General features: G+C 33.9%; 1 protein-coding gene and 1 long non-coding RNA gene across 8 annotated transcripts in view; both read left to right on the top strand.

Annotated features, from left to right (window-relative positions):
* Positions 1 to 12419, top strand: part of PTPRK (protein tyrosine phosphatase receptor type K) — a 510442-nt gene that overhangs the window by 419103 nt on the left and 78920 nt on the right. For all 7 annotated transcript variants that reach the window (XM_014564475.2, XM_006190871.3, XM_006190873.3 and 4 more), the window contains exon 13: positions 989 to 1025. In XM_014564475.2, the coding sequence (XP_014419961.1) occupies positions 989 to 1025 (37 nt within the window). The remainder of the gene's footprint in view (positions 1 to 988; positions 1026 to 12419) is intronic.
* On the top strand, positions 2065 to 11084 carry LOC116665387. Its single transcript, XR_004321992.1, has 3 exons — positions 2065 to 4174; positions 8277 to 8279; positions 11074 to 11084. It is a non-coding gene; the product is annotated as an uncharacterized LOC116665387 (long non-coding RNA).

Raw genomic sequence — 12419 nt, 5'->3', positions numbered from 1 at the left:
AAATTGCTTTTAGGAAATCAAAATCCCTTTGGGCCTTTATGAGAATGTAAAACAGTCTCTTGGAGCTTCCTATGAAGGCTTCAGGTCACAATTAAGTAATAGAAGTGCAGATTTTCATATTTAATTATGAATTTCCCCCTCAATGCTCTAATTTTATTTAATTCAAAAATAATAGATGCTTAAGAGAAAATTACATACACTCGATTTATCAATATATAGAACTACTCAAGATGGAGTTACAAATCCATCTTGAAAACAAATAGCCTCTGTTTTGTTCACTGTCTTTAACATCTTTCCCAACCTCTTCTGTATTCAAAGATATAAACCGAATGAACTAAGTCCTGGAGGAGTAAGGTGCAAACCTGGAAGTGTGTTTCACCCCCTATTACCACCCCACAACATCTGAAAAGAAGGAAAAGATTTTTCAAACTTTGAAATGTCTTCTCCTTTCCGCTTTCTACTTCTGCTTCTTCAATCCCACCTATCTAGCAAGAGGAGGAAAGTAATCCCACCAAGAAACACTTGACCCAACGAAATTAAAAAGGAAAAAAGAACAGATAAAATATTCTGCAACTGTGGTGCAATTTTTGGATGATCTTTCTAACTTCCATCACTTAGCGCTTTCGTCTGATTTGTATATTTGGGTCTGATTTGTATTAGCTTTGCAAATACATTTTTCTTTCTGATCATTCAAAAAGTACAATAAATGCAATAGAATGACATGCTACTTGTCCCACACAAGATAGCCTGTTTCATTACAAGTGAACACAAATACTTAAATCTTTAGAAAATACTAACATTTTTAAGTTAATTTAAATTTTTAAAAAATCTCTGTGAGAACATATAAAAATGGTGTCCTTAATACTTTGGTTCTATTCTTTATAATCCTATTTTATAACCCTAGATTGATCTTGATAATAGTTGTAATTTATGAAACAGGAAACATAATCTGTAACTGACTGTCTTCTTTCGTTTTTCACTCCATCAGGAAACTAAAACCCAGTGTGTACGAATTGCTACCAAAGGTAAGAGGTTTGCTTCCCCCCCTACACCCCAAATTCCATTGCCAGCTTTCTAAAATGAAAGAGCTTTGTTCCCTGCTTCAGGGCTAATTAAATGTGTCATTTCTATTACAGAGTATTTGTAGCAGGGCTCAGTTAAACTGCCAGCCAAGTTCTCTGCCTCACTTGGGTGTCTTTAACATGTAATGGGTGCTACTTTCCATCCTCTAGTACTTGACTGGAGGAATCTTGTTATGAGAATAGGAAGGATTTAGAAAACCTTAGAAGGGCTTGTTTCTGCCATTTAGTGTCTGAAAGGTCTTGTGCTGCTGATCAGCGACGTATTAGGAAAAGCTTAGCAACATCAGCTCAAAATAGCAAATTGCTTATTTAAAAACCTCTGTTACTTTCTGTGGTAGACAATCAAACATAAAAATACTGAACCAGTGCAGACATGTGTTTAGGGTATAGGTGTGGAGAGGGGCCATATCAGTAGTGCAGTTTGATTGAAGATGCTTTCCTTTATTTTTTTTTCAATTAAAACAAATTTAAATCAAACTGATGCCAAGAAATTAGATCTGTGATGGCTAATAGGGCTGTTCTTCCTGATATCATGTATTATGCTTTAGTTGCCTTGTTTCTTTAAGAGAAAACATTCTCATCTTTGAATGAGTATTTAGAGTTCAGAGTGGGAAAAAGTCTCCTGTATTCACTATGTTTGTAATCCTTCATTTGAGTTATTTGACCATGCCAGCAAGGGAGAGAGAACTACTTGGTATATGTATTCTAGCAAGAGAAATGAGCAAAAGCTGTCCACATGCAGACGTGGGGCTCTGCAGAGAGTTGTTGCTCTTGGTGGTTTGCTGCCAGAATTAGTATTAGGCCCACATTCATGAGCAGAAGTTGATTCATTTGGAGTAAAAATGAATGGCCATATTCTGTTTGTGCTGGCATCTCTCCTTTCATCATTTTTCTCTTTCTAATCATCAATCTGCTCAATTAAGCATTTGTGTTATACCCTTGATTTGTAAAGTCAATAATGAAAGACTTTTTCCTTGACTCATGAGAAGTAATAAAAAAGCTTCACAGAAGAGAAAAAATATAAACTTTTTCAATTCAAGTATTAAGATTTCTCATGATATTAAAAAAATATCCAAAATGAAGGAAAAGAAAAAATATATACAGATGCATATAGTATATAGGCATTTATTTTATTTCAAAAACTTAGCTTATGGATTAAGAGTTAAAGTTTTTAGAAGATACTAGCAGAAGACATTTAGGACGTATGCTTTTCCAGATTTAAAATAGAGCCAGAAATGTGAAATGGTCTCACGTCAGCCTCCAAGATTCTTTTTTAGATATGGTCATGCTGTGTTTCTATAACACAGAAAAGATAGCTATAAATGATTCTAAAGTTTTAAATTTTCTTACTTGATTACTTAATTATTTGCACTTGCATGAGCTTAAGTGTCATTTTGTTCCTTGCTCAATACAAATAAAATTATGATGACAAATATCGCATGAAATTTTGACTGCAGGAGAATTGAGATTATGGAAATCATATTTATCATGTGGTATAGAATATTTCCCAGAAACTCAGAGGTGGTTAAGACAGGGTCCGTGTGTGGTAGTTTCCTCCTTGCTTAATAATCTAGCCCTGCTCTACTTCCAGATCTCAGGTTGACAGTATGGTTTAATGAGTGAAAGAAATCAGGCCCTGGGCGATCTGGATTCAAATCCTGAATTTGCCCCTCCTTACTATTCTTTAAAGTTCAGAAAAATATTTAACCCCTCATTCTAAGAGTAATTGAGTACCTACCCATTACTATTTTTGTGAAGAGTGAAATAGTTTATATGAAATGGTTGAATAACGCCTAGTATATTGTGACTATCAGTTGAGTTAACTGCTATTTCATCATCATAATTATTATAATCATTTTGTATCTTACTTCAGAAGGACATAACTTGTGTTACATAGTAATGAAAGAAATACAAATAAAAACAAAACTGGGTTTTCATGATAGAGATTTCTTGGGAAAAAAGAGGTTTTGTTTTAATTTTTTTAATGTTTCTGTCCAGATCTAATTTAATATCTTCTCTGAGCATTCAGCATTTTTCTACATAGAAAAACCATACTAAGATAAAATCAGCTTATTGCCTGACTATATTTTAAACTAACACCATACAAGTATCATCGGCTTTGGTATAAAATTTTTCAATATGAAAATAAAAATGTTTCTGGCAGGGCATTTTGAAGATACACTGACTAAATGACACAACCGTATTGACTGTGAAGGGATGAAGGAAACTTATGAGCAAAGAATGTTTAACTATTTCACAGGTATATAGAATACATAAGCAAAAACCTATTAAACTATATACTTAAAGTGCATGCACTGTACTGATTTAGAGTACTGAAAATTCTTGTGGGGAATGTGAAAGAATTTAAAAGCCAAGAGCTACTAGCCTACACAATAGAATAGTATGATCATTTTGAAAATATTTTGACTTGTGAAAATTAGTCTAAAACCTTTCCAATGTAATAGATTGTTTCCTGCCTTCTTGGAAGTCACACCTGATGGCAGCCAACACTAAAGAGGGTATAGACATTGACTTGACTGTTTAAAAAAAAAAAGAAACACATGGAGTAAGTAAACTACATTGTTAACATCTAAAAGAAATGATGTGAATGTATACTATGAGACAAAAGAACTGTTCTGGGAGTTACGTTCATTGCAGCTGAGGTCAATGGTCCTGCTCTCTGACTCACGCTTAGGTTACGAAGTTATTGAGAAGATACATAGAATGGAGGGGTTTATCTAAATTATACCAGAAATCAGGAAAATCATACCATTTTTAAAATAGCATATCCAGAACCAGAATTGTAAACATATGAAAAGGAATTCAGTCCACTGTTATCTTTGAAAAGCAAAAAGGAGAAGAAGCCTCAGGAAAGGTCTCTGTGGTACATCAAGAAAAAGGGGCAACCTTCTAAAGTCACTTGTCCAGTGAGGAGCATCATGCAACTTACATGCTTGACATGTATAGCGCATGTCTGTCTGACCACTGAAAGAACACTATTTTAGGCTGTTCAATACTGGTTTGCTTTCTGTCTTTTTACATATAGTTTATAACAGTGCAGCAAACTGGTATACACATACACACAATTATTTGTAAATTAGCAGCTAAGAATCTTGTGCCATGAAGAATTTATACTACGGCAACTTCATTTTCTTCTCAAATTATTTCAGTGGGTGATATTTTAAAAGTTAGATTTAAATATGAAAATATTATATAAAGAAAGTATAATAGAAATTATTCAACAGATTTTCAAAAGTGCTTCTCTGGGAATATGCTGTATCCATGTTAAATTAACAAGGGGTGCATTTCAATTGAATTTTCCTTTTATCCTGTTCAATAATATTTAGCCTGTTATGTCATTAAAATGTTCCCAACATATAAATAATCATTAATGGAACCATATACTCATTTACATAAAATTATTCCATAAGAAGCAAGCATTGATCAGCAATAAAGATATCAAATAATTCCCTAGAATAAAACTAAGAAACAAGACCAATAGTATATGAAAGTGAAAGTATTATGATCTGTTCATATAAGTAGCTTACATTTTGAAATTATTTTGATTGTGTCCAGTTTCCCCTCGTATGAAAATCTGGGTTTGTAGAAGAAAACTAGTTACTTAAAATTTTAATTTTGATGGAAATTTCTAAGTCGGTCAACATAGAAACGTCGAAGAAAACAAATAAGCCAACTCGGAGCCTTAATGATTTTAAGCTGAGCTATACCCATCGCTGAAACTCCTGAACTCCAGACATTTATGTTTGAAAAAAGTAAATGTCCTCATTATGAAAACCAGTGCTGGTGGATAATCCATTACCTGCAGCAGATAATGTCTGAACTGACATTAGATTTTTATTTTCCCCTAGGAATCATAGTGAAAAATAGTGGTTTCTTTCCAAGATGAGGCGTGAAGGACCAATTATTTCATGGAATGATTAGAAGAGAGCACTCAGAGTCCTTGTAACCTAATCAGTGACTTTTAAAAACAGGGAATCTTCTCTTAGGTGTCAGGCTAGAACCCCAGGGACCCATTTGCTGATTTGGCATTGGTGCTTTGGTAGGATTTACCCTCACTGGGCCCCAGACAAAGCTGGAAAGGCAGAACCCAGATGATTCTCCTAGAAGCCATCGAAATAAGAGAATTCCAAACGCTGAAGTGTGCATATCTCCATTCATCCATTCATTTCATACCGGCTTATTTATCCTTTTGATAAATCCAGCGTTGACATGTGATTGTGAAAGGTGTTGGTTTAACTCTTTTATGTGCTTCCATCCTAGAAATAGTCCAAATCAGATCATTATTAATTCAGGATGTACTTATGTGAAACAATGATGATATAGGTCCTTTCCAACCTCTCAGAAATATCTTGACTTCAGTGATAGCATGCATTTTTAAACATGCATTTCCAATGTTAAGAAAAATTCACTTGTTATAAAAGAGTAGGTGTACGTGGAAGATTTTATCCAATATATATGATAAAACATAAATATTGGTAACATTTTATTTATGTTTTCTTTCCTCCTTTGCATCTGTTCCCTAATTACTGGATAAAGAGGTTTTTAAAAGCATTTTCTTTATAGTTTAAGTTTTGTCTCAGCTGCTTTTGTCGAATTTTTCATTGGTGCCCTTTTCTCTGAATGTGCAAATGGATAAAAGTACCTTTTGAAGGGATCAGGCATTCAAAAATAATAAGCATGAGAAGAAAAAGAATACTTAGCCAGAAATTACAGTAATACCATGGAAGCTCCATTTGATTGCACTGTGTGTACATGTGTGACTGAATTCATTTCCATCATATTTATCACACATGAACTTGAACTTGAGTACCTCTCACCAATCTCAGCTCTTAAGTTGCACTCTTGACCTGTATCCTTTATAGAGCTTACAGCTGAAGTGGAGGAGGTGAAAGTAGGGGTGAGGTCTAAAGAAGAAATATATATTTCATTTGGCTTCAGGCTCTAAAATCCTAACCTTAATTTCTTAAATTGTACTAAGATACTTTATATTTTGCCACCTACATGTTCAAGGAAATGCTAAAGCATCAAGACAAAATTTTCGGATTCTTTCATACTGCTTTTTTTAAGCTGACGGGAACTGAGGTCAACTGTGATAGTTCAGTCACTATTAAGAAATTCTGGGCAAGGTCAGGGCTTTTGTTGGTCCCTAGGATAGAATTAGCTTTGAGGAAGCTGCCAGCTCTTCTGAAAAATTGAAATCAGAATAACTTTGTCGTTCTTCCTCTGAATGCCTAAGTGCTCTTGCTGGTACTCACACTTTTCTCCTGCAAGGGGGAAAAATGTGCATCATTCTTCTTGCCTACTGGATCTGTGTACTAGTTTTTAAAATTAATCTGATTTGGGGTTTCATTTTTCTTGAACTCAGAAGGGAGGGAATTACAGAAAAGTATATTAGTAATAGACTACAGCCTGAGGAAAATGAAAGTATATCTAAGTGAAGCCAAGCAGGAAACAAGTACAGTTTTAATAAAGCTTATATCAGTGGTTCATGGCTTGCAACTAACCTCTTTTAGGCACCAGTGTTTCTTCCTTTTTTTTTTTTTTTTAACATTTTTTATTGATTTATAATCATAGGCATCAGTATTTCTTGATGCTCTGTCAAGGCCTTACCATCTTAAAAAAAAAATCTTTTTAAATATAGAGAAAGTTACTAAAAATTAACAGCCAGTACATTTTTCTAACTTATTTGCAACACTAAAATATCCCTTTTTCTTTTGAAAAAGTAGAGTAGAATAAAAGGGTAGTATTTCTACAGCAGATTCAAAGGCTAATGATTCTCCAAATTCTTTATTATTATTCAGAAATTTCTTAGGATGAAGAAGTCTAGATGGACTGCATGGTTTATGAGGGTTGGGGTGACATCTGCTTATATTTGTTAAGACCATGCCTGATATTTCATATAAATGCAGTCAATCTCTTTGGAATGAATCAATACTGTTTTCCAGAATTATTCCACTTTTCAATGCCCTGAAGATATATCAGTTGCTATTTTTTCACTGCGTCTTTACTTTATTGATATAATTTAGAATTTGAGGTGTTTGTTTTCTTTTTAGTCTTTTATAGAAAAAGAAAAAAATTAATGAATAAAAAGTTTGCCATCTTGGTATTCCCGTCAGCTTTTGCTTCCCTTCCATCTAAACTACACTACACTCTCAGAATGGAAAAAGAAATGCAGAAAGAAAAGTTTTGCTTAAGTTATTAGTTTCATTATTTCTTATATTACTTTTCACCTTTTTTCTTTAAGAGGAGAGTAGGTTTAAAAAGTAATTGAATTCCCCACCTCTCCTCTTACTGGGTAGAGAGGATTTATGTTGCTATCAACACAGGCAGTGAATGATGTACAAGCCCCTGACTTTGAGAAGCTTATGGTCCAACTCATGACATACCGAGACCTGAGAAAAATTAAAGACTAGAAAAAATACAAGAAACGTTGTATATGTAATATAAGCATATATACTATGTAAGTATTCTGCTAAAGTCACGGGGAGTTTTCAAAAACAGCAAATTATTGTTGGGAAATTTGTGGCTAGTCATGATTTTTACTCTCTGTTTTAAGAAGCCATTTGAACCTTATTTACTTATTATTATATTTATTTCTTATTTTATTATTTTTAGCAATTATATATTAAGAAGATGTTACTACTTTATTTTGCAAACATTTTAGGAATTGCAAGAGCATTTACTCTACTTTTGTAAGAAACTGTTTTAAAAATTGAAAACAATGCTTACATACACAAACTTGTTATATACAGAATATTAAGAAACATCTTTCCTTAAGTTTTAGCATTAAATTTACTTCTGAAAAGATATAAAAATAAAATTCTCCTTCTACCTCTATTTCTAAGTGTATCTTGACATTGTGAAGTGAGTCATTGCAATGATAGTGTCATTTGTGATTAAATATATAATGTGAAACCAAAACTACCAAAAGGATATTAAAATAAATTGGTTCCTGAAATATTGCAGCTATCACTGGTAACTCCTGATGTCGAATCTGCCACCGAATAGCTCTTGTGTTTTCACTGATTGGCTTTATAATAAGCCAGTTTGATAGCTAATACGTGTTCAATCCCCATCTTCATGTCAACCAAGGCAATAAGATTACCAGAGGTCTACTATGGAAATCATTTCTGCAATGTGATTAAAGATCAATTCAGACATTTTATTTAGTAGTTAGTATATACTGATAGCAACAAACTGAGGATGCCAATAGTTTGTCTGGGAGAGTTTTATAATTTAGCATTTCATTAAAATAATATGAACAGCAAAGTAATTATTGCCTGTATTTCTAAAAATATTGTCTTAAGAGGCGAATGATAATGAAATAACTCCATGACTAATGTAACATTTCATAGACTTTTATGAGGAAGCGTCAGAAATAACATTATCTGACAAAGCAAAGATGGCAAAACTCTCGATGATAGAATTATCTCTTCCTGTAATTCCTTTTTGAAAACCAGCAATCAAAACTGAGCCTATTAACATTTCTAGATAGTCATATTGTATTAAATAGCTAATAATTTGTAATCATAGTCATTCTTGGTTTGGGGCTCTGTAGAAGCTGAACAATGGCTCCTTCAAATATATCCATGTTCTAACCCCCGAATCTTGTAAATATGTTACCTTGCATTGCAAAGAGACTTTACAGATGTATGAAGTGAAGGATCTTGAGATGAAGAAATTATCCTGAATCATCCAGGTGGATTTAGCATAATCATGTGTCCTTATACGTCGCAGATGAGAGGGACAGAGTCAGAGAAGGGATGTGAGGACAGAAGCAAGGACTGGACTGATACACTTTGCAGAAGGAGGGGTCCATGAGCCAAGGAATGAAAGTGGCCTCAGGAAACTAGAAAAGACAAAGAACTGATTTTCCCCTTTGAGTGTCCAGAAGGAACACAGAACTGCCAATGCCTTAATTTTAGTCCTGTAAGATTCATTTAAGACTTATGACCTCTAGAACCATACATCATACATTTGTGTTGTTTTAACCCAGGAACGTGTGACAATTTGTTGCAGCATAAAAAGTAATACAGACTTTGGCACCTGGAAGTGGGGTCCTGCTATAACAAATAACTAAAAATATGGATTGAATTTGGGCAGTGGGCAGAGACTTGGAAGGATTTTGAGAAGCAGGGCAGAAAAAGCTTAGATTGCCTTTAGCAGACTGGTAGTAGAAACATGAATGTTAAAGCATCTGCTGACGAGGGCTCAGCAGAAAATGAGGAACATGTTATTGAAAACTGGAGGAAACAGTATCCTTGTTATATGTCAGAAATTTAGCTGATTTGTGTCCTGCAGTTATGTGGGAAACAAAATTTGTAAACAATGAACTTGGATATGTAGGTGAGGAGATTTCCAAGCAGTGTTGAAGGTGCAACCTTTCCACAAATACACAAACATTCACACGCACATATATTATTGGTTGATACAATTATCTTTATGTAGTGGCAGTACAGATTCCCTATTTTTATCCTTTGATTTTCAAGAAGGCAAATGGTAAATGATAGAGAAATTAATTTTATTCTTAGCAATTCAAAACAGATCTTCAGGATGAATCCCACATCAAAAGGATTGCATTAGTTTCATTGTAGCATTATGGTAACATGCGCTCTGCCTCTTTTTTTTTCCCCCTGTATTTATCCGATTGTAGGGAAAAAAGATTAAAATCTAGTTCGGCGTCATTGAAACACATTTGCAGGGTGTTACAGAGCATTGGTTCATGATTATTGCTCCATAATAGGCAAAGTATGCTTTATCCCCTATCAGTTTAGTGTCTGAAATTATGCATTCTATTCAGTTTTTAATGAAATGTGGATTAAAGATTATCTCCCTGATTTAATAAATGACATTAGAGTAGAAAGTTAATTGGATCTTTCTTGAATAAGCAGTGACCACTATGTGCGATTGATAGGAGGAAAAGACAGTACATGACATATATTTTTAATTTGTTTTATGTGTTTAAAACTTTAAGATTAGTGAAACAGTTTTTGTTTTTTTTTTTAATGTGTAATCAGTTTTCTCAAGTAAATTATGTAGCTCCTATTACCCTTGTAAAAATCATGGAAACATTCTAATTTCTTTTAAAAAATTTAAATTTCACAGATTTATAAAACTGAGATACAAAAAATGCCACATATTTTGATTGAGCACATATATAGTTTAGTGTGTTTTCATTTTAAAGACAGAAAGTGAATGTTATCACCCCAAAATCTAAATAGTTCTAGATTTGTCACCTCCTGTTTTTTACATGAATTTTGACAGTACTTTAAAATTTGGAATCTTATTCGCTTCTTACATTGTCTACTCTTCATTCAAGAGCTCCCGCTGAAGTTACTGGCAAAGAAATTATCATATGCATTTCCTTGTTTAGGACATGCAGAAATTCATATTTGTAAATACAATGGTGGAGGTGATGATGTGATTGTCAGCACATTTTATATATCCCTAGTGGTAGCAAAAGGAAGTTGACAGGAAATATCACTGGCCTTTAGTATACAGATTGTCCTTTTACAACAGTGCTGTTCTTCCTGATAGCTATTTGTATGTGCAGGTGTACCTTCCATATTGTAAATTAAAAAAGATGGTGTCTTCCTGACTGGCTATTGCTATTATTTACAACATCTGGCTTTACATCTGTGCCTCTTAAAATCTCCATTTTTACCATTGCAGAAACCACCAATTCTTGTAAACCTCCTGTTTTCTTGACCTGTTTACTGCTGTTCTTTTAAAATCCAGCTGAGTTATACTTTTGACGTAGGAGTTCCCTGTACTAGTAGAGCTTTCATCTCCTTATCCTGATAACCATCATCTCAGTTCTGACTCCTTTATAAAAAGCTGCTTTGTATCGGCCAGTTATTTTTCTGACAAGTTCAGCCAGTGAGGGAGATAGTTTGAAGTAAACATGGTTCATTGATGGTGGTCTAACAGTGTGCTAAAGACTGGAGCAAATAAGAAAATCTTTGTAGAGAGATAGGAAGAAAGAAAATTAAAGGTCCTAAGAAGTATATAGCTAAGACTTCACTTCCTGTAATTCACCTTTCCTTTAGGCTACCCACTACATCATTTTTCAGAAGTGATCGTAGAAACAACTACTTTGTTGGTCTGTGATTTTTTTTAAGTTTTACATCATCATAGTGAACAAGTCATTCCTTCAATATATCTTTGTCCATCACTTAATTTCACTTAACTGTTCCACCAACTGCTAAACATTGGGAGTTTGGTCATCCATCCAGAACGTATTTATTGTATGCTTACTATCTGTCAGGTACTAAGCCAGATATCAGGCATCAAGGAAAACAGATGTGGGATGAAGGGCATGACACCTGCATGCAGTTACTATGCAGAGTGGGTTTGGGGTAAAAATAGTCATTGGCTACATCTGTCTTAAATCATGACCTATGATCTTCTGCATTGAGATTCCTCAGCTCTGCCAAGATCTATTCTTGGAAATAGGATGCTTGCCTTTTCATTTTGTTAGAACATTTGCAGTCTACATTATAGACTTGCTGTAATCTAGAATTTGCTAATAACCTCCATTAAACAAATATCTTCCTGTCTGAAAACTATGAAGGTGTTTTGGTTCAGAGTTTTATATCACCAATCTGATGCTGTGTTGTAGATGCAAAATTCTACATATTTACCTAAAGTGGGGATCTCTTTCCAGACTTGTTTATGATCGTAGAGGCATATACATATTTCTGCTTCTACTTAGAGATAGAAAAATACACAGATTTTTAAAAATCGCTATCATCCTAAAATAGTGGTCTGAAGCTTGCATTTTTTAACTTAAAATGTCTTGGACATATTTTCAAGTTAGAAAATACAGATATTCCATTGTAGGAATGTATGTTAATCCCTCCTCTATGGATGGATGTTTAGATTGTTCAAAGGTCTTGCTATTACATACAGTAATGAATTAAACATCCTTGCTAAGATGTTTACATTTTCTGTTATAGCACAGATTCCTAAAAGCAGTATTTCTAAATTGTATGTACATATTTCAAAATAGTACAGCCAAATTACAGTCAAAAAGAATTATACAAACATATTACAATGCTTGTTTCTCCATACCCTTATCACTACTAATTGGTATCAGTCTTTTAAGATTTTGCTTATCCAATGGGCAAATCTGGTTAACGTTTTATTGTTTTATTATTAAGTTATTCACAGGATACCACTGATTGTTGTTTTAAAGCCATCCCATAGTGGGGAGGGTACAGTTCAAGTGGTAGACCGCATGCTTAGCATACATGAGGTCCTGGGTTCAATCCCCAGTGCCTCCTCTAAAAAAAATAAAATAAAACCTAATTACCT

The sequence above is a fragment of the Camelus ferus genome, chromosome 8 (genome assembly GCF_009834535.1).
Source record: "Camelus ferus isolate YT-003-E chromosome 8, BCGSAC_Cfer_1.0, whole genome shotgun sequence".
In the NCBI taxonomy this organism is placed as follows: domain Eukaryota; kingdom Metazoa; phylum Chordata; class Mammalia; order Artiodactyla; family Camelidae; genus Camelus; species Camelus ferus.
The sequence above is the reverse complement of the archived record's forward strand: the minus strand, read 5'-3'. Positions and strand labels throughout refer to the sequence as shown.